This window comes from Falco punctatus (genome assembly GCF_963210335.1).
Source record: "Falco punctatus genome assembly, chromosome: 8".
Lineage (NCBI taxonomy): Eukaryota > Metazoa > Chordata > Aves > Falconiformes > Falconidae > Falco > Falco punctatus.
This window is the reverse complement of record NC_137588.1, coordinates 7783739-7806898: the sequence shown is the minus strand read 5'-3', so window position 1 is coordinate 7806898 and position 23160 is coordinate 7783739. Positions and strand designations below refer to the sequence as shown.

Here is a 23160-nt window from a genome sequence, read left to right as displayed (position 1 = left end):
ATCAATTTTGCATCAACTAAAAGCAGCAAAAGAGGAGTCTTGGCTGAACAGCATTTGTTGCAATCTTAAAGTACTAAAACACATTTGGCATGCTAATTGTAGTATCTCATTATTTCTTAGAAGAAATGTTTGATAGGAAAAAATAAATACAAATTAGTTTGAACTTGTGTTGGAAGAACACCAACAAGCAAGAGCTGAAACAGTACGCAGATTATTATTTTTTTCCTGATAGCAAAAGCCTAAATCACACTTCTCTAGAAAAAAAGGAGAAAGCGGCAGAGCACACCGTACCTGCTAACCCATAACACAAACCTGCAATGCCGCGACCAGCCTGTAGCCACATTGCTGGTCCCAGGGCGCATCTTCTGGAAAACAAGCCTCAAAGCTTACTTGCAGCAGATAAAATTCAACACTAGCACGTACAGGAAAAAAAAACAACCTCTCTGGAACGCCTTAATTCTGCGTATCAGCAGTTACTGATTAACTGAAACCGTCAGAAAAGCTTATCCCAGGCTGTGCTCCGTGTATATGACTGTATGCCGTTAAAATGGAATTACAGTTTCAGCATATTGGCACAGGACAGGCATAAATAGTTGTATGAAATAACTCTCTGTTGTGGTTACCTCAAACTTTAACCAAGGTCAGACCACAATTTCCGTCAAGATTATTATAAGCCCACATGAATGTCTCTACATCAATAAAATATTACAATCCTCAGTTACTAGGTCTAAATATTTGGCTTTGCTCCTTGTGCCTCAAACTCCAGGCATACTCCACTCGCAGCAGGACTTCTGAATCTGTAGTGGGCTGGCAGTACCGCGAACCCTCTCCAGCTCTCGCTTCCCCACAATAAACCACTCCAGCGCAAAACTAGGACATCCATCCTCTGCCGAACCTGCCCCTTACAGACAGCTTCATCTTTCTAATTAAGAATTGTATTTTTAGAATAGCAGCAACTTACAGATCGTTTGCCACTTTTATAAGCACTTAGAGCTCAAAGGCTACTATAATTACTAGTTAAATGTTTCAACACAGATACCTATTAAGGATTTGAAAAGCAGCTAAGAAGAAAGCACCCCATCTTGCAATGAAGCCCTGCAACCAGCATTTCTGGTTTAACGTGTCCCAGCCAATGATACTGTGATCCTTTCAGGTCCTTACAGAAAGCAGCTAGTCAGCTTTTGACTTCCATCCCACAACAAGGTTAATTTTCAAGTTTTTCTTGTATCCTAGGGATTCAGGAACCCCAGAATTCCCAATCCGATTTCCATCTAGCACTAGGAACACTTTGGCTAGAAAAAGATTTGTACACAGCTATACGAGCTAATTCAAAGAGCATAGCTTCAGAGTTTATGCTGTGGGTTTTTTTAAAAGCATCACACTCTGTTTAAGTTCTCTTGTGACAGAAGAGGTTTATGATGGACAAAGTATTTACATCAGCATCCACCTACTTGTCCAAAGCCAGCAGGCGTATTTCTGAGCACCGTAACCCACCCCTAGAATTACAAAAGTCCTTCCAGAAGGGGAAAGCCCCAGCGCTGCGCAGCACTGGGCCACCCGGTGACCTATATAGAGCAGCACTAGAGTTCAGCTTCCACTCCATAATTAAACAAGCTGCACTTGCCTCACTCAGCCGTTCCAGAGCACAAATCAATCAACCCAGAGAGAGCTTGTTGGTTCAGGAGGCACACAGCCCCACCTGCCCTCCTCACAGCTGCCAGGCAATGCCCTTACCATGCACTTCCAAGCCTGCCATACCCATTGCTGGTGCAACCACCGGGTACCCCAGGGCAGCATCTCCCTCTCCTCAGGTGTAAGGGCCCTCGCACCCCACTGCCCGCCATCCACCGAGGCACACCTCTGCAGCAACCCCCCGCCGCCCAGCCCCTCGGGTGAGACAAGGAAGGGCACCTTTGTGGGGGGACCCATTGATGCTCTCGGAGCTGGACTGCATGTCCACGGTGGCTCTCCTGAGGCTGCTGAAATAAGCCCTGGACCTGGAGAAGCTGCTGCGGGGGGACCGCCCGTGGGGGCTGCCGAAGAGGGCAGCGGCGCTGTCCTTGCGGGCGAAGATGCCGCTGAAGAAGCGCAGCAGCCGGTGCTCGTGTGCGGCGGCGGGGCCCTCCCGCCCCAGCCGCTCCGAGAGCCGCTGCAGGTCGCTGTTATCCAGGGTCCGGTTCTTGCTCTTGCTCCGCTCCCAGCGCTCCAGCTGGGAGAGCGGGTCCGCCTGGCTCAGCACCTCGCCCACGTCCAGCGTGTTGCGCTTCTCGGGCGGCCCGGCGGCGGGCGGCGAGCCCCGCGCCCCGGCGTCCCGGCCCGGCGGCGGCCCGGGGAGGCAGCCCGAGCTGCTGTGCCGCCGCACCCGGCCCGCCGCCCGCGGCAGCTCCCCGCCGCCGGGCCAGTGCCTGAAGCTGAAGCTCCGCCGCAGCAGGCCCGGCTGCCGCCAGGGGCTCTGCCCCTGCTCCCCCGCCGGCGGCGCCTCGCCCCAGCGGCCTGCGGGCGGGCCCCGGGCCCCCGGCCCCCCGGCCTCCTCCCCGGGGCAGACGGCGGCTCCGGCCCCGCCGCAGGCGGCCGCCGGCTCCCCGCCGCCCCGCGGGCCGCCCAGGGCCAGCTCGGCCGGGCCGGGCTGCCCCGCTCTCCGCGGCACCTTGAGGCGGCCCAGCTCCAGCTGCCCGGTGCTGAGGGTCCTGAAGTTGCGGAAGCCGCAGGGGCTGGGGACTCGGTCCCGCTCCTCGCCCTCCTCCTCGCCCTCCTCCTCCTCCACCAGCAGCAGCCCGGCCCTGGTGAGGCTGGAGGAGCCCGGCGCCCGGCGCCCCCCGCGCCGGGGCCGCTCCGGGCCGGGATGGCCGCCCTCCGGCCCCAGCAGCTCCTTCTTCACCATGGTCACGGAGATGCGGTACACGGTTTTCCGCTGGGGGGTCCCCCGCTGCATCCTCTCCGGAGAGGAGGCGGCGGCCGGCGGCTCGCTGCTGTCCAGGAGATACATGTCCCTGCCGGCTGCTCTCCCCGCTTCAGGCAGCAGCATCCAGCCCAGGCATCGCGGCGCGCCCGCCGCCGGAGATGGAGGTGTCGGGAAGATGTGGGTTGCTGGAGCCGCGAATCGAAATGCAGAACCACAAACCGCTGCAACCCAACGAAAACAGTAACAACGATGAAAAAAAAAAAAACCACACAGTAATAATAGAGAAACCGCGCGGGGACTCCCCCGGCTGCAGGGTTAGGCAGCCCCCGCTTCAGCGGCGGCTCCGCTCCGGCACCGCTCCCCGCCGGCGGCCGGCGTCCATGGAAGCGCCATCCAGCCCTGCCGGCCCCCGCCGAGGAGACGTCGAGGGACGAGTTAAATCCATGCAGCAGCCGCATGCATCCTCCTGCGGATCCCAAAATGCATTGCTGGGCAGAAGCAGGGTCCGGTATTCACGGGATTAGAGCAGCAGCAGCCTTCAATTTCATTGTTTACAGCGAAGCTGCACGTTTGCGGATCCTGCGCCCTTTTTTTTTCCCCCTCCGCCGGGTAAATCCGATCAGTATCCGTCCCCAGGACAGCGGAGCGGCGGGCAGTGGCAGCCCACCGCCCCGGCTGGGCTGGAAGGGGGCCCGTTTGGAAACGAAAACGCCGCCGTTGCGGAGCGCAGCGGGTGCAGGAGCGCCCGGCCCCAGGCGCACGCCCCTGGGCGGGCAGCGCGGCGCAGCGCCGGGGCGGGCGGGCAGCGCTCGGCCGCGCAGCCGGGGCTCCCCCAAGCGCCGGACTGGAGCACCCGGCCGGGAGCGGGAGGGAGCGGCGAGCACGATGCGGGGGAGGGGGGGGGGGGGGGTGCGGCAGGCGCTGCAGGCCAGCGGGCCCACCCGGAAGCCCCTCACGCATCGCTGGTTCTCCTTCTCCCGCACCCACCCTCCTCAGCGGGGGGGATGCTGCTACCCCTCGCCGGCTGCTGAGTCCCAGGGTTTACCCAGGCCCACAAAAGGCCAAGGCGCTCATGGCCCATGAACTTAACCCCACCTAAGCTCAGCCCGCTGTGCATCCCCCCCATCCTGGGTGCAGGGCAAATCGAGGGCAACACCACCTTCCTAACAACAAAGAGTCCAAACTACCCAGAATTGCTTTATTTTTTCATCTGTGACTGTCCTTAATGCTTCGCACAGGTAAAAAGCCACATTACTCCTATGGTTACTTGTGCAAAAAACCTGACCCACCACACCCTTCACAACCACTGGTTCCAACAGAACCTGGCACTTCCACAAAACTGGAAGGCAGTGTCATACATGCTCCTTCCACACCCAGCTGGCCAATTCTGTAGCAGTACAGATCAGGAATGGTGAAGTAATTAACAACAAACAGATGCCCACACTAAAAAAAAAAAGTGGTAAGCCAGCCACGACAGCAGACACCACAAGTTAAACAGTATTAGGAAGAAGGTTTCTAGGATTCCACGCATGATATGCTTTTAAAAGTCAAGCTTCAAAAACTACCTTCAACAGCCTTGTATGTCCATTTCAAGGCTACAATCAAACATCTTTCACCAAAGCCAGCGAGGTTCAAAACCAGTAAACACCTCAAAATGAAGGAAGGTGAAAATGTATCTCAAGCAGAAGAGAACCCCAAAGCTATCAAGGCAACTCACTCCCAGGACGGATTCAAAAATCAGCCAGAAGAGAGCAGAAGACAAAAGCTTCTGCTTGGGTGTGCTCCCCAAACAAGCACCACCGTTCCAGACCACGAGACAGACGTGGCACAAACCGGGCAGGACCTGCCCTCGGGAGCATTTCCAGGTGGGAGGTTGTGCTCTCACACCAGATGCACCCAAAACTAAAGGATGCTCTGGGTTCCAGCTACTATATGTAACAGTTTATTGGTAATACTGGGATCCTGCCGCACATGCTGCAGATTGATCACCAGTTGGAACACAGTGAATTACTTATCTAAATCACTTCTCCAGATATGACAGATGCTGTTGTCTTTAACACTGAATAATTAACATTTATTATTCATTTCTGCTCCATTCGTCACTGGATAGATTTGAACACATACCTTCAGTAGGCACTTGATCAAGGCCAGCCCTAGAGAAACTGTCTTAAGTACAACCCAACACGAGCTGATGACCAGCCTGAAAAGAGTTTCCAGGTCCTTCTAGATGCCTGCTCACCACCATGGAAGGGCAGTAGATTTTTTCCATTTCTCTGACATCTAAAAAGGCCGCTTCCAATATGGATTTCTAAAGGGGGGAAGGCCTCGTTATGAAAAATGGAGGAATAGTAATTTTAAAAGACACACGCTTTACCTAGTGCCCAGCGGTTAAAGCCCGGAGGCTCCAGCCGTGTAACCGGTGCAGCGCCGACATCTGCCTCTTGCCGCTCGCATCCCCCAGCGGGATCCGGGCCGCGCTTTCCAGCGCGCCGCTCGCAGCCAGCAGGCTCGTACCCGGAGTGGAATCAACCATTTTTCATCCTCCCGGGATGACAGACCCGTTCAGAGGAACCACTTTTAAGAGCAGACAAATAGCCGGCACATTCCTCCAGGCCTCCCCGCTGCACCCCCCCATCCCACAGCCCTCCCCCGCCTCCTGCCCGGCTCGCAGCCCCGGCCCCTGTGCCACACCAGTCCCACCGGTGCTGGAAACACTTCCATCCATCAGCCCTCCGAGATGCTGCAACAGCTCTTCTACAGGTAGTAAATCGGCTCGCGCTGACTACTCATCGCATCTTACCACCCTGCAACTTCTTGGTAAGATTTCTGGTCTATGAGGCTTCTTGTAAGGCAATCGGCTCTGCTGAGCTCTGAAGGCCATCACCTGCAGGTCCTCTCCTCCCTCTCCACCACCAGAGAAACTACACCAGCTTTAAGAAATCCGTTGTTCGTTGGCCATGCAACATCGGTTTACTATCTCAAAGCAGGGACATAATACACAGAATGAGGGATTTCATCTTTAATATTCTGCAAGAGCTCCAAAATTACCAGGGAGGCCTGTGCAACACCTTAGCCGAAGGGATTCTGCCTGTGGCCCAAGCGCAGCATCCCTTCGCTGCGCCCACCTCCGCCGGGCTGGGATGCAGGCAGCCTGAGCAGCGCCAGCACGTCCCCTCCTGCCCCACCGCTCCACCCATCACGCAATTAGCACAGATCCGGTCCCAGAACAGGAGGAGTCCCTCAGGCCCTGGGACAAGCGCAGCCAGAAGCCACGGCGGCCAACCCAAACAAGTAATTTGGCATAAAGCCTACGCCGTGTGTCCTGAAGGGCCCTCGGCAGCAGCTCCCGGTTACCTTTCATTCTGCAGGCAGCTGGAAGCAGAGAGCACGACGCACGTGCACAGTAAACATAGGGCTTCTCCAAGGTGCCAGGTCCACCGACAGCACCTGATGGCAAGCATACGTACCCCTCATTTATCCCACCTAACTCAAAAGTTGTACTACCTTCTGCCAAGCACATGAAATACCCCCAAAGTATGTTCGCATGACATAGTCTTATTGTTCCTCCAAGATATTCACACTGAAAAGCAGTACCGTGGAAATCCTCCATTCCACATAGCCATTTGAAGGGTCGTATTTGCCACTTTTCATCCTACTGCCAAGGTCAAACCTAACTACACTACTCTGAGGACCTTCATCAGCCACAAAACCAAAGCTAAGTGCATTCTAGAGGCAACGTAAAGCCTTCTGAATACATGGAATATATTTTTATTTTTCACACAGAAAGCTGGCTCTTCTTGCAACACTGCCAGCAAACTAGCAAAACCCAGCCTGACGACTTAAAATGCATAAACATTTTCCACACAGGAGAAGCACTCTGCTATAATTTAGAGACTCACAATTTGCAGCAACAAAACCCAATCATTTGTTTTAATCAACACAGTGAAACACGGGTGTCTCAGATACATCTTTAAAAAGCTTCAAGCAATCTTCACATGGGCTTCTGCCTCACACAGCTTGTTTTACTTCAAATCTGCAGTGCTGCAGTACCAGCTGTGCCTGTAGTGAAACACTGTGCACTGCTAAAAGGAAGCCACAAATTAAATACTCCAGATTAAAAAAAAAAAAAAAACAACAAAAAAACACATGACCAAAACCTAAGATGATCAGAAAAAGTGCAGGAGTCCTGCGTTCACCGATTCCCATCCTGAATGATATCCTTGAGTTGAGTTTCGCATCACTGCTGACCCAATTGCCACCACACAGTGCTGACTGCCCAACATGAGCCATGTTGGGAGAAGCATTATTACTCTCCAACAACTGTAAAGCAAGTTCACTGTAAGCAACCAATAATCCTGGTACTGACTTTATAAAGCAAAAAAATGTTACATCATTAAAAGCGATGTAAAATAGGCTTTGCATTTTCTTTTCCCAAGAACTCTTTGCAAAAAGACTCTTGGATAATTCTTTAATTTCTTATTCTCAAATTCTTCTAAGAGTTTCACATGCCACCAGCAGATTCAGCACAATCACCATTCAAATATAAAAGCCCAGACAAGGAGAAACATATGCCTCGTATACACTGGTAGTATCTGAGCATTAAAATTTTAATCTTGAGATGGCCCTGACAGTTCAGCCATTTTGCTGAAACATTTAGGGGTGCACAAATCTTGCAATGCTGCTTGTTTATATTCCAATCTTTTGCGTTTTATTGGACAACTTCTAGTCATTCAAATCTTTACTGCTCTCACTGCATTTTTTGTTTTGTTTTGTTTTTTTTTTTTTTTTTAAGAAAAGCAGATCTAAATTTTACTGCAGATTAAACTCTAGACACACAGTATCATTGCAAGTAGCTGTTTGAAAAATTGATCGTGGAAAACAAAATTAGGTCACCTGAAAAATTTTTAGAGTAATTCAGAAGCTATTACACTTTTCTCTTCTAGAGATACTGAGCTCCATCCGCTGTTTGTCATTACAGATCAATGTTCAACGTGGAAACAAAAGAAGGCATCTGGACGAGAACAACATCATGCTGGAGGGTACCAGCAATACAGAGACTGAACTCAAGATCTCTCTCGAGCCACGGGGTTTGCATTAAGCCACTGATCTGTGTTCTTCTGTCACTATGCACTTGTCCATTAAAACAGGCCTGAATTCACTGTAGGCAATTCTTTACTAAGAACAGAGACATCTCACAACAATACAGAGAGCAGGAGCTACCAGCGAGAAGTCAGCGTTTGCTATCAATAATGACCTTACTGTCAGCACAATGAAATCACATTCCTGTCCTAAAAACACTGGATGCTGAGCAGGAAAGCGAGGAAGGGTGATGGGATGTGTAGCAAAAATGCAACTCAATCATTTGTCTTTCTCTCACCAGGAGAGAAAGAAAACGTTTGCACATCTGTACGAAGCAATGAGGTTGCAGCAATCCCATTCAAAGCCTGTAACACTTAAATACGCTTCTTACCCATTGCAGAGATCCCCAGAGGGGGGGTTGCAGGATACCAGGCATCAGCTCCACCTGGTTAACCGCTTCAAAAAAAGCCAATAGAGAGCAAACATGGAGCATTACAGAAGCTCTCGCTTACACGCAAGAAGCACATATCCTGGAAAGCTACAGCTGTTCTTAGGCAAAGGTCTTGGCACCTGAACAGAAATCCTACCAACTGCAACAGCAGTTCCTTGCAAAAACTCAGAACGCTTTTGGACTTCAAAAGGTTGGCATCGCTAGTCCAGGAAGGTGATGTGTCTTATTGCCGGGTCTATTACACCATACAGGATAATACTGTTTACAATTCTTTTCCTTTTAATTTCTAAATGTGGGGGTTAGTACTTCTTTTCATATAGTTTATACTGATGAGGTACTTCATAGCCTAAAGGACTCATGCTTCATGAGAACATATTATTTTATAATATAAATACAATAATGAAACATCTTTGATTCATGACTCCTACCCATTCACTAAAGATAAGTGAAGGAGAAATGGGAGGGGAAGAAAAAGAAAGAGTTAAATCATTTATGATCTTTTTTTACCATGATACATGCTAAAGATACTGGTTTTAAAAAATTCTCTTAATGGACAGCTTCCAGCAAATTCCAAATTGCATAAAATTTGATGCCCAAATGTGGCAGATTTCATCACTGCAGTGTACTTAGAAGAGCAGAACAAAAAACATTTTTTAAAGGGGAGAAAGCACAAAGTCTTCAGGTTTTGTGCATGACTAAGATTATCCTTCTGATTGCTGCCCTCAAGCTGCTGGAGCCATTATAATTAATATATTTTGCCTACCCATCTGCTTCTCTTCTGCTTAAAAACAAAACAAACCACCTGACTACAGCTGGATTTCTACTGAATAAAATAGGATACTCCTAAGTTATCTTCTCACTGAACAACAGGCATCCAGAGAATTAAGTCTGCAAGATTCATCTTCCCATTTCAAATACAGGGGTTTTTTAGATCACATCATCTGACAGAAGAGTTGCAGCCTTCTGCCACTATAGAACTTAACTGAAGGAGCAGAGACCACAAAAATAAAATAAGCCACAGAAACTACATTTCTTTCCCTTCATTAATACTTTGAGCTAAGACACGACAGCATGCAGCACCCCTGTCCTGATAGCTACACTGTGAACCTTCACAGTGGTAAATCTGCCCGCTGAAGGTGGTAGAATTAACTTGGTTTATAATTCTGTCATTTCCTCAAGGTCTTCAGTATGGAATGGCCAATATTAAAGCTGTCCACATTCCGTGCTCTGCCCTATCACAGTATTTCAGTGTGTGGGGTAGCAAAAAGTCACACAGGCTTGTCAGCAGACTCCAGGAAAAGGCTGTAAGTGGACCAGGCTACCGTATAAAACCAAACCAAATCACTACAGTACTTCATATACAAACATTACATGTTAAAACTGAGGCAGCAGACAGTCACGTGGTAGATCATCATCCTGAGGCACTCCTCGCAGCTGCTAGAAGTTCTCCCTGCCCCTGCAGAATGCTCCTTTGCGGAAGGGTTACCTCTCTTTGCAGCCCTGTGCAGTCAACTTGCCCAACGATCCCAAAACTCAGCTTGCACTTCAATCCAAGCTGCCAACATATACCATCGATCCATCAGGATAACTTCAGAAATATGAATTCTCTAACTTTTAATTTGCTTCTAAGCAGGCTGCCAATATAACCTGTATGATACCCGCTCCCTGTCCTTTTCATCTCCCAAGACAGAACACCTCAGATGTGGAAGAGCAGCAGCGAGGCACCCTGGCCATCTGATGGATGTGCAGAGAAGGATCAGCTGATACACCCTGGAAGAACCACTCCTGTCACCTGGATGCCCTTTCAGCTACTGGTAGGCAAAACTTCCAAGCATAAACTAGAAGAAAAGTCATCTTTCTACACACCCGGTGTTCCCTCAGGAGACTGTTAACAATAATCAGCGTTCATATACAACGTCACTTCAGAATCCCATTTGAAGTACACAGCTAATGAATTTAAGAGCTGTGTTTGTCTCTGTAAGAAAGAGTACAATTTTCAAAAAAATCCTTACCTCATTTTGGATATTACTCTTTTTTTTTTTCTGAAAGGTAAGCGCTTTTTAAATCAGACTATCACACATTTCTTTCAATCCCTCCTCCTGTGCACAATAAAATATTCTGACAGGCAGCATGAATACACAGTTCCAGTCCCTCAAACTCAGGATTGCAACTTCTGCTTATTACATACAGTGTTTCGGTATCTCACTAAGCAGGAAGATTTCCAGATGCCTGCTAGCTATCCTGTGTTAATTATTTTTAGGCAGGCCGCTTTTCACCTCAAATCATTTACATACTTTAAGAGACTGCACTGCAGTGAGGAAAAAAAAAAAACAACTATCAGAACTCAAGAAACCACTTTCAGCTAAACAAACTTTCCTATCACAAATATTGGAAGCGTGTGAATTGTCACTGATGACAATCTAATTAAGTCACATTACCATCTACATGAAGCCTAGTCAGACTTAAGTGCTATGAATTCAGAGGCTTAAGTTTTTTTAGGAACACGTGCTCCTCTGAAAGCACGACCTTTAAACCATCCGTGTAAGAAAGCTTACGCTGACACCTGTTCCTGACACAGCCGTCTATTCACTGAGCAGCGCAAGAGCTAGTGGCTACACTTCGGACTAGTGACAGAAATGTTAATGTTTTAATCAGGTATGCAATATTTCTCTCCAAAATTAAGTGTCATAACATGCAGCATATATTTGACTCCTGATTTTTTAACTGTAGGCAAGAAAACGAAGAAAGCGAAGAACAAGAATATAGTGGGGACTATAGATGAGACCAGACTATAGGTAGGTAACAGGTGAACTCTCAGCTGGGTGTTTGTACTACAGGTATTGTTCTGGATACAGCTATTCCATATTCTCCAGTTGAACATACCTCAGGGAAGAGGGGGTTGTCATGCAGTTGCAACTTTACACTCCCATTTACAGCTTTAGAAAGGGAGTGCTGTTTTTCACTCGGACACAAACCTATTCCAGAACTATGTCTCTCTACTGTTATCTCTCTAGACTACACATAGCTTCATCTATCTCTCTCTGCAGTTACATACACCATATATATTGTGTATTTTGTATGTATATACCAAGTGCATCTGCATGCTAGCTTATGACTTTGTACCGAATTACACAAGCATGCCTTCTGGTTCAGGACAAAAGTAGATGGATGGGAATGGCTCAGAGCTCTAACCCTCCAGATACTGTATTCAATAAACCACCTATTTATTACAGGACTTGCATTCAGAGGTCTGCCTGCTGCCATTCTGTAACTAAACAAAGCACGGCATTTGTAAAAGCTTTTAACATTTGCAAAAACTTTTTAAAGCTTTCAGAAACATAGTAAAGGTAATGTGATGTGAAATCCACTTGGGTAGTAGCGTTTTCAAACCACGCCAGAGCTAAGTAGCCAAAAAGCTTTGGCAAATACAAAGATTGTGGTTTGGGGCAGGTACTTTTCGGAAAACTACATGCTGACCCAAGGGGCACTGAAGTACATACAATAGGGTGGCAAAACAAACGATGCAAATCAGCAAATGTAAACAGGTTTGATTCATATGCAGCTTGCTAAAGTCTTTATTGACCCAGCAGCTGCATCTTGCACACCTACCTTAATCTTTACAGCTCTGACAGTTTTGCAGCTCTAGCCTGGTTCTGCCCTTCATAAATTACATTGAACAAGCCTTTCTCTTGTCCACCACAGCCCCCTTTTCTTTGGCTTCAGCAAGTTATACAACATAGTATGAATATCTGTGTCAAGTACAGGATTACTTACATTTCTGTCTGTAGCACATGGAACTCAGTGTGCTCCATGCACAGCCACCAAAAAGAATGGAACTACTGCTGTGCATTTGAAAGAAGGAAGAAGATAAGGGAAGGCTAGAATTAGACCAGAAAATAATTCTTAAGAAATCCACCCAGTGACAGATAATAGTTGCTTGTATGTACAAGCTGGCTAATTATAGACCTGAGAGTCTGTCAGTGTTGACTCATCAAAAATAATGCAGGACATAGGAAGTTTAAAGCCAGGGAGGGGGGAGCAAGACAGGGACACCCACAAAAAAAGAAGGAAAAACCTGTAGCTAGCTTGGGCTTGTAGGGGGCCATCCACCAGGCACGCCGTAGGAGCACAGGCACACCATGACCATGTTCCTTCTGGCCCCGCTCTACCAAGGGGCTGCTGCCAGGCAGGGGGCTGCCAGTGCTTACTCCCACACGAGCGGCAGCAGTCAGCAGCAGCAGGCTCGTAGCCACCCTCTCAGCACACAGCCCTCAGGCCTCTATCTCAGTGCGCCCCGGGTGTGAGAACACTGCCCACTGCTCTCCCCTATCAGCCTTCTCAACAGTGCAGCAAGGTTAGAGGCGAGAAACAAACCACGTTACAAGCATCTGCCCACGCTGCAATGATCTCCTCTGACACAGGAGACCATGTATCACGCACCACAGATTTTTCTGTGACTCTCTAAGAGGCCACGGGACGAATTCTGCACACCTTTTCAGGCACTGACGTATCTCAATGCAGTGGAAAATTTTCAAGTCCTTACTACACCAAAAGTGAAACAACGTGAGAGTGCAGCCAAGGAAGCTGGAGGGGCTCGACTGCTTTCCTCCAGGTTTGCAGGACTGTTACTCAGGTGATGGGTGGCAGGAGGCTGAGATCTGAAACATACATTTAGATGGGCTGGAAAACGCTATTAAATACCAGCATCCCAGTACTTTCAACAGAATTCTGTATGCTCAGTCTGTTTCTAAGTAATAGAGAAACGTACTACTTGCATGCAAGATTAAAACCTGCAGAATGGTATTTTCCGTTGATGAAAGACATTTCTGACAGTAACTTTAAAAATATCTGTATGTCTCAGTGCAGCCTGTCAATACACAATTTCTCCCCTATAGATACTCCGTTTCACATGCTATTTTTAACGCCACACTGGTGGTAAGAAGCACTACGACGGACAATCTGGCTATTATGAAAGCCTACCAAAGAGTTTTCATGTAGAAGACTCAACTTCAACCACTTCAGAAGATCTGCCTGAAACAGAAGCACTTATTAACTTCGAGACCATCAGGAAACGCAGCTCTATCTATGAATTTTGATTAGGCTAGTTCTGAAAGGATAAGCTAATTCCTGAAGCAAGCCCTTTCACCATACACAAGACTATAAAACATGCCATTTCCTCCCTGTCCTCCACTTCTGCTCTTGCCCTCCCCCATTATTCAAATGGTTTCCATGCCATTTCATTAACAGGATAAAAAAATTAACATAATTTTCTAACACGCAAAAAAATAAGGGGGGGAGGGGGGGTTGGAAAATTCACTTCCTTGCTTTTGCTGGTTTAGCTCCAAAGCTAAGCAAGCCCAGCTGCTCAGGAAATACCATTGTAATGAACACATTATTGAACATGGAAGAATCAATCGAGATTTCTGTCAAAAATTTCACATGCTGCAAACAGGCCAGAAATCAAATGGCTCTTACGAAATACTTCCCAGCCATGTTTTACAACTCCACCTTTCAAAATTCAGGCACATAATCAAAATTACTTAAAAAACCCGAAACAAACACCACACACATAAATAACTGAATTAGAGTAATTTCAGTAGGAAGCCAGGAGCTACTCTTCATTACTAGCACCTGACATAACACTGCTGTTTTATAGGTACCGCATTTACTCTAGATCAAACGAGGGAGAAAAAGTTGTAGCTAAAAATCAGTTCCTTTCAAATAGCAAAGACTATTCGTTTTGTGGCTGGTTTCATCTTGGATTCTTTTTACTGACACATTTGTTGACAACATGCAAAAGGCATTAACTATTTTAAAGGGCAACTTCAGCCTGTTTTGTTATAAATACTTTAATACTGTGGAGGTTTCTCTTATGCAGCTGACAGTGATGAACAACTTCATGATGCCAAAGTTCCTACAGCTGCTAGGGGCTCTCCACTACAGCAACAATGAAGAAATTTCCCAGAATACCCATGCTTTTTATCTGGAAACTTCGTAATTCAATGTGACAAATACTTTCATCAATCTTAAGAGGGGAAAGCTAAGGGCAGATACACCATTTACAGCTACCTAATAGCATGTTAGAAGACAGAACAGGACCCTTCTTGGAGGCGCACACGGCACGAAAAGCAGCAAGTGAAATACCGATTAGAAAAAAAAAAAAAACAAACACAAAACAAAACACCAAACAACAGCAAAATAACACCACACTTCACCATTGTGGTAGCTGTAGATCTGAATAGGTGGCCCAGACAAGTTGAGAAGCCTCCATGCTCCAAGGTGGCCCTGCTTACCATGGGGGCTAGGCTCAGGAACTCCAGAAGTCCCTTCCAAGTGCTCCCATTCTGTGACTAAAACACCAGGTTTCACAAGTCCCAGTGCAACAGATTGTCTTGCTTATGGTTTCACTTATGATTTTCATAATGCTGTGCCACTCTGAGGTAAACATTTCTAGCAAGTCTGTTCTTCCTTGCATAAGCAGATGGAACATCACTGCCTATTCAGCTCCTTTTCCAGGCAAATCACTGGGATTCGTACTAATTTCCTCAAAAGAGCCTTTTGGTGGCCTTCGAAATCCTACAGTTCAGATCTTGCCACACAAAGAAAGGTACTGTGACACTGAAGTTGTTCTTGCAAGTTATATATTCCTCCATTACTAAGCTGAAATAACAACATTTTGCTGAGTTTTCTGTTTTTCTTTCAACTATGTTGACTACATTGCATTATTACGTCATGGAATTTAGTTCTAGGATATTTCACTTGACAGCACTTGAAGTTTTTTATTTGTTTAGTATCTTGTGTGGTTAGCTACTCAACTGTTCCCAGAAGTTCCAACTCCTCCAAAAACTGTATACCTCCACAGGAAAAAGAAAAACTAGTGCATCATGAAAAATGAACCACCAACCCACAGAGTACGAACAGAAAAAACACCCTCAAGCACCTACCCCTTTCTCACCCCAGCATCAAGACAGAAAGTTCTCCATGAAAACAGAATACCAGAGCCTTTTCTGCCCTCTGTTCCTCCACTGCTCCCCAAAACATTTTGCTTATACAGCGTTTTCTGCAAGCTACCGCTAACTTCACATTGATAGAGGCAGAGCCAGCCCTTAAACTGCACCACACATCGATGGCTCCTCTAGTTGCTCATGAGATGTTAAACTTACCTAAATTCACAGAAACACCCAAGTTAGCAGTCAGTAATTTTTTTTTCTTCCATGGAACACATGTGTTTAAAAGCACACACCCATTTTCTAATGACAGAAGCTTGATGAACCAACAAAGAATAGCTTATAAAAGGACAATTTCTAGATATATCCTATGATATGTGAATCCCTTAAAAAGCAATAAAAGCAAAGCCTCTACACGGACCATTGAAAAGCCTCATGAGAAGCAGAGTATCCCACACACCTGGACAAGGAAGTCAAATAATCCTGTCAACACAGGCATTCCTTAACTATTCCACAGCTTGAGAAGCTGAGAAAGCATTTCTTTTCCTGTTTTTATGAGAGCTTTTATGTTTAGACATCAAAGGTGAATTTCAAGTGAGATCTAAAACACTATAATAATAGAAGAAGCACTACTGAAATACCGCACACGTACATTAACCCACAGAAAATCTTACATACTGAATTGCTGTCATGTTAGAAAGCCACCCTGGGCTCCAACAAACACACCTGCCAATAAGCAATAACAAATGCCAATTAAGCAAAAGAATCCTAATCGTTGCTATGACCAGGTAGGATATGACAACTCAGAAGTTATTTCATTTAAAGGTCTTCAATTTCTTAAAGAAAGGTAACACAGAAGCATTATTCAGAGAAATTCTCTTCTATGCTTTCACTCGGGAGACGGGGTCTGACAGTGCAATGGAGAGCATCTGCACCTTCACCCACAACAGCTTGTTTTACCAACGGCACCCCAAGGAAAGCCCAAGAGATGCACAGGCAGCTTTGCATTATCACCCTTGGATATTTCAGCATAAACTTCCACAACTATGCACTTTCAGACTTCTATTCAGGACAACAGATCTCAGGGGGTTCTGTTGCCAAATAATTTACGTACTACACTTGACTACGCTGAGGACAGCTCAGGATATACTTCAGCTACGTTTTGCTCTACAACAGAGTTGTGTTACAGTAAGCACGCAGAGAAAGAAAGCCATTCCATCACGTTAGTTCTCTTGATGCAAATGTGAGCTTTCAAATCCATCCAGCAACATCAAGCATTCAGAAGAGTTCAAGCTGTGCAGCACATTCCTCATCAGGTCAAGGAGAATACACCTCAGCTCCTGGTTTTCAGTTTCTGCACAAACACAGGATTGAAGGTCAGTCGCTCACCTTGAGTTACACCTCTACTCCAACACCAGTTACCCCAGCTTATTCCAGTGTCACATTAAATATTGGTATTAAACCTGCTAATTTTGGCTGCTTTGGTTATTCTTCTGAACTGACTTCTCTGTAGAAGAAATTATGACTTTTAACACCGTTTTTCAAGTATTTAAATTAATCACTCTTTCTCTGAAAAGTAAATTTTATTTCTAGAATACCTTAATCCCGCCTCAAACTGAAATACAGCCAGAATGGTTTTTACGCTGCTGCCTGTAACTCTCGACACAGAGTAGAGAGAGGTAAAAGCTGATGACTCAAACCCTTTGGTGAAAAAAACAGAGTGCCACATCCACACACTGTCTTGTTGCGCTTGAACTATGACCTTCAGGCTTGCTTCCTTCATCACAATCGTCATCTGTAACACCCAGGTAGCATTTGTGCTAAATGAATCTTCTAAAGGTACAGGGAGACTAGCTTAAACAAGGAAACGACTTGTACTAAGACAGCTCCTAGCTATCAGCAATATGATCAGAAAGAGGATGGAAGGTCATTTTAACCAAGAATTTATTGTGCAGACTGCTTGAGCATTTCCAGCTGCAGTGTATTTTCCTTGTCCTGGCTCTGAAAACTTTGTAGAAGCTTCACACCTGGATCTAGACAACAAGGTTAAGGTGAGTTGGGCACAACTTGAAGCAAAGGTCAACCTTACACAAGTACTTGCCATTCCTCCACCTGTCACTGATCAGATACAATGCCCCTTTTTCCATTATCCCTACATGTGCAGCCAGGAAAGGTACAACTCAATCTGAAAAGAAAAAGCAAATGCTCCAGAACCACAGGTATATTCATGGTTACTTAGTGAGCATGTAACTACTGAATGATGCCCATACTCCCAATGAACGCCAGTTTATTCTGCCTTGCCCACTGGTTGCCACGACATTTCTACCAAGCTTGTTCCTACTTTCTAGAGGACTGAGTTGCAGAGAACCAGCCTTCAGCCATGAGTGAGGCTAATGACCAAGGTCTACAAATAGTTGGCTTTTCACGTGCACAACTGCATCACATCTTTCTACAATGAGACAAGGTTTGACAGGTCCAGAAGACAGAAACAATGCTAACTCGGTCTCGGTGCTCTATGCTCAGAGTCACCTGGGAACATTCAGAACTTTGCTATCGATGTTGTGCAGCGGGTAACAGATGCTGCAATGCAGGCAGTGCAAAGAAGCCACACTAGGTACCTCAGCATCTGCACACCTGTAAATCTAACGGGGCACATCTCAATGCCTCATATTCTGAGCTCTTAACAGACAGCTTAAGTAAAAAGAGATCCCAGGATTCAAAAGCAAGATTCCTTAAACAAATAAGGTTCACGTGTAGCTGAAAAAAGGAAATAACAGCAAGAACCAAAGTTCAGTGCTGGACAGTCAGTCTGAGAAGAACCCTTTAATTATCACTAGCATTAAACCAAGCTTACTGCATATGCAGTAAGCCAGACTTCCATGTTTTGTTTTGTATTGTTTTCCAGCCACTTTGAAGTCAAGCTATTCCTAGCATTAGCAGCTTCCAGATCTAACTTTGGCCACAGGGGGAAGTGCATCTTTTTTTTTTTTTTCTCTCCAATTCCCAAATGTGCAAATTTAATCCCACATCAGCCTAAGCTCACATTTATATTAGTGATGCTAGTAAGCATTCTGACTTCTACTAAAAAAAGCTAGCCATCTAGCTCCATCAGTACCTCAAAACACTGCCCCCACTGTATATTTGAAGGCTGATCATACAAATTGTTTCATGAGGATTATGCTACCTGTATATTCTTCCTTTTAACTTGCATTTATAACCCAGACAGAGGTTTGAGTAACTATCTTGTAAAAGCAAAGAATTCCAGGAAAAACTTCAATATTCTGCTGCTTCTGCTTTGAACTATTCTTTTAACTTGAAGTCACGGCATTTGCTAATGGTCCAGATTACTTCGCAGAAATTAACTTTTGTCTTAAGAGTCTCTCAATTTATGACCTCGGCACAGAACAAGCTGTGTGAACTTGAGTCCTGAAGGTCCTGGCAAGTACAAGAAAATAAAGCGAACACAGGTTTTGAAGCTCAAGATTAAAAGGCTGCTTTTAAATTAAGATTAGTCATAACAGATGAAAGCTGAAAAGATAACATGTTTGTCTTCCTGCGTAGAGAGAATGTGATATGTCAAAAATTCATTCAAAAATTCAAGTCTTGTCCACCTTGAAAAACAATGAATGGCTGTATTTTCCCTTCCTTTCTTATCAGGAAAGGATTTTCAAGTATGCTCCTTCAACTTTTACTATGGCTTTTATGTCCAAGTTAAATAGTTTGCTCTAGGCATTTGTGAAACCAAATACCAACAGCTAATGACTGCAAGGAAATTCTTAATTGGATGATTTACACCCTCTTGACTCTAAGAACAATTTTGTAGAAATGTTAAATCATACATGCTTGCTTGCAGTGATTCCCATTTTTTAGGATACAGCAGAAGTTCCCAGAGTGATACCTTACAACAACCTAACTAGTCAGAAGTTTAGCATATAGACACTAAGCGTTATTTCACCAGGGAATGCCACAAACAGTCCCAAGTAAACACTCAGTATCTACTTCTAAACCAAACATGCAGCCTGCTACTCTCCGTGTCTTACGGAGTCACCCATGCTAATCTCGAACTGCACTGCTCATCTCCAGTAATACTTAATAGATGACACCCTTTTATGAATATGCGTACTATATAAAGCAATTTTCATAGCAGATACTGTAAAACATGTTAGAAGTAACTCCATTACAACAACTTGAGACACATCTCAGCCAAGACTGCCTGCGCGCTTCTTACCCATCGCATTCTAAGAGTCACATAAATCACCACAGGAGGTGAATAAAGCAAACTGGTATGGCTTTGCATCCGTGTTGACTGAGTTAATGTAACCCAGTTGTGAGCAGTAAGTTCTCTTAATGCTTATTCAGTACTGAATGACCATCTTGTCACAGGGAACTGTATGAGAATTAAGACAAATATTATTAAGTCCCAAATTGGGGTTGTACGCGCAGCCAGAATGGGCAAGCACTGCTAAAACTCCCCTGTTCCCCTCCCTAACGTTAAGCATCTGGAAAAAAGAAGTCTTCAAAAAAGGATTTCTGAGGGCGAGGCGGTGGGGGGAACCACCACCACTGTTCACTAGTTCATTGAAAGACAGATGAATTGGGTCAGCTGGTTTGAAGGTTTGTCAGTTTCTTATATTTGGCCACTTTTAAGATATTTGGTTTCTCAATTAACTTGTAAAGTTGTCAATTATATAATCAGAACACTCTCGAATAGTGTTTAAGACCCAAATGCCATAACAAAGGTCATCAGGTAGATGTATATTTAAAGCACATTTTACCAAATAAAGAAGGGCTTTTTCATTGAACTATGAAGTGATCTGAAATTCAGTGAATTTGGAGCATCATTTAATTAAGCAGTAGAAGACACAGATCTTCTGAAGAAATACCGATTTCCAGAACATACATGGTTTGCTGAACAAATGGTATTAATAATTTTGACCTCGTCAGTACAAAGATTAAAAAAAAAAGCCCTCATAACTCTGATAGCCCTTAGTTAGTCATTACCCATGCAAGTAATTTTTGTAACAGCCAAGGAATAGCAAATATATCCCAGTCAAAGTGAACTTAGTCCATACTGTCTGCTAGCTCCTTCATAAAGACCCATCAGATTGACTGGCTATTTCTCTAAAATGTGGACACCTGAAGTTGAAAGCTGGAAAAGGATGACAAAGATGTCTTGTCAAAGAGAGCTAAAAACAAAGGTGCTTAATGCCCTACTGGCACCCTTTTGTCTAGGTAATACAAGGCAATATATTACGTTTGAAACATTCACTGCAAATCAGTGATCATATACTCTAGTCTGGATTAACTGGCCTTTCTTAATACCCTGGGAAGAAGAATTAATTCTATTCAAAACTACCTGACAAGAATGAAAAAGCACATGTTCCTGTCTTGAAAAACCTGTCCCTGCTCATTGTTCACTGAAATTGGGAAGCTAACAGCATGAGGAATTTACTCAGGAGAGAAACTCCTTGAGGTGCTACTTTGGTGGGACAGCAATGGCCAAGTTTGGTCTTAAGAGTCTCTCAAGTTCTGACCTTGTGAGGCGTTCCAACCATTTTTAGGATTTTTTGGAAGTGACGACGATTCTGGTTTTATGTATTCATCTTCAGCAATCTAGTAGTAAGAAAAATAACTGTCAAAAAAAAAAGCAGTGACAATACAGAACGCTACCAGCTGCACCTTGGTAAAAAGTACTTTGGTGCAGAACTCATTTACCCACATCACAGTTTCTCTGGTAGTTTCTTCAACAGCTATAGTGTGCTTGATGTGAAGAACCTTCAGTAAGCCTATCTTTGCAATCAATATCAAAGAATATCGTTACATGTTCACAAGAGGGTAAGAACCCAAAAGGAACTGGCTTATCTAACATTTGGATTTTACACCCAGGTTAGTGACTTCGGTTCCTCTGACTGGACACTACCTACACTGGCTCAAGGGCATAAAACCCATGACAGATTCATCAGAACTCAAAAAGCTGTCAGCGAGGTTACCCAAACCACACAATGCATCTGCCATCTTATCATGAACTTGGCTGGGAGTAAAGGGTGGAAGTCACGTTGAAGGCAGCTACTCACCTGCAACATTTGATGTGGGGTCTAGAATGCCGAGGGCCAGCCAGCTACCTCAGTTTCACACCACCAGCAAAATCAAAGCAACTCCGTGCTGCAAGACACATATTCTGCTCAGCAAAAGATGGAGAGACAAAGCTACCCAGTAGGTGCCAATGTATCAGGTGGGCAAAGACTGGCCCTCGGCAACCGAAGGACAGCAACAAATGAGGGGACGTTCAGCCACGGTGAGAGCCCATTAGTATGAGGAAATACTGGGACATCAAGCTACAGCTTCTGCAAAACATTTGACTGAATTTGGAAGGCCTCAGTTTCAAATAGTCTAAACAGATGTGTGGGGTTACAGTCACACACAGAGCATTAAGACTTTGCTTTCACCACGTATCTGTCACCTTTTACACTCAGTTGACAGACAGGGCTGTTCCTGGAGCAACTGGGAAGAACACACCTGATCTCCCTAGCAGAAAAGGCTGTGCAATCACCAGGCAACCTTTCCTTCCTTGCCTCCAACTACTCTCACAGGAGATGAAGATCACATTTAAAGTCAGGAAAACAGACAGAGACAGCTACCTTAGCAATCCTTCAGTGTCAACGCCAACAGCTCAGACCAAGTCCCCTGTAACTTATGCAAAAGCATTACTGACTGCTTTCTTGGGCCAGGCGCACCTCATGTGGGTTTCATCCACCCCTCAAATCTCAGTTTTCATATATTCTTGTTTATGCACAGGAGTTAAAACAATAGAGCAGAAGACCTACCTGAGGAAATTTTCTGCTTCGCAGACTTGCAAAACACCAGGGGTGAGGAGAGAGCTAATGAGGGCTAGAGAATACTTCCAGAAAGTTATGTCAAATGCAAGTAATCTTTTTTTTCCAGCTGCACGTCACAAACATGGTAAGTTTCACACAAGTTTTAAAACACTTGGTCTGACCTTGCTTTGTGCAGGAAGCTAAACTAGATGACCTCCTGCGGTCCCTTCTAACCCAAATGTTCCTATGATACCATGATGCACAAGTGAAGGTTTTAAACTGATCAAATACAGTTTTGCTATCTTAAGTTTCATACCAAGTGAAAACCCCTCAAAAATTCTGAATATTTATATAATGAAAGGAAAACTCACATCTGCTCCCTTCTTAACATGCTGCACAGTAGAACAAATGGTGCGATGCTCCACTAAAGAAAAAAAGTCAGCCACTCTGCAGATGCTTTCCAAGTACATGCAAACCCAGAAAGATCACCTCACAAAAACTCAATGGTCCATACTGCCTATATACACGTACTTATCCTGGCAAAAGGATATCTCACTACTTCAGTGTTCACATTACATAGAAACAGCAGTAATTTACTATCTATTTACTATATACTATCCTATTTTGCTCCTCTTGCTTCGTCCCCTTCGTGTTTGAAGACAAAATGCATTCCATGTTTTTCCCACCTAGCTATTCTCCAACAAAAGATTCTTGGATATAAGTGGCTCAAAAATGTTTTCTCCCCTGCTTCTGGATCGACATGTTAAATTCCAGTATACTGAACTTCGGTTCATTGCCTCTTACGGCAAAAGGTTGCTGCACTATGAAGTACCTTCTCAACCGACTTTGTGGTTACCATCCTAGCACTTACAAAGTACTAGCAGAAAGGCCAAAGCACAATGAATACTCTGCTATTGAACCACTGAGGCTAAATCCAGTCCCCTTGCATCTGTGACTGATGCTTTT

At 45.2% G+C, this 23160-nt stretch overlaps 1 protein-coding gene across 10 annotated transcripts in view; it reads right to left on the bottom strand.

Annotated features, from left to right (window-relative positions):
• Nucleotides 1–23160, bottom strand: part of AGAP1 (ArfGAP with GTPase domain, ankyrin repeat and PH domain 1) — a 393739-nt gene that overhangs the window by 292516 nt on the left and 78063 nt on the right. For 2 of the 10 annotated variants that reach the window (XM_080399838.1, XM_080399844.1), the window contains exon 1: nucleotides 1912–3892. The exons of 4 other annotated variants lie outside the window; for them this stretch is intronic. In XM_080399838.1, the coding sequence (XP_080255964.1) occupies nucleotides 1912–3025 (1114 nt within the window). In that variant the 5' untranslated portion in view covers nucleotides 3026–3892. Of the gene's footprint in view, nucleotides 1–1911; nucleotides 3894–23160 lie in introns of those variants that run through there. 4 more of the 10 variants (XM_080399843.1, XM_080399840.1, XM_080399841.1 and 1 more) reach the window with 4 other exon arrangements.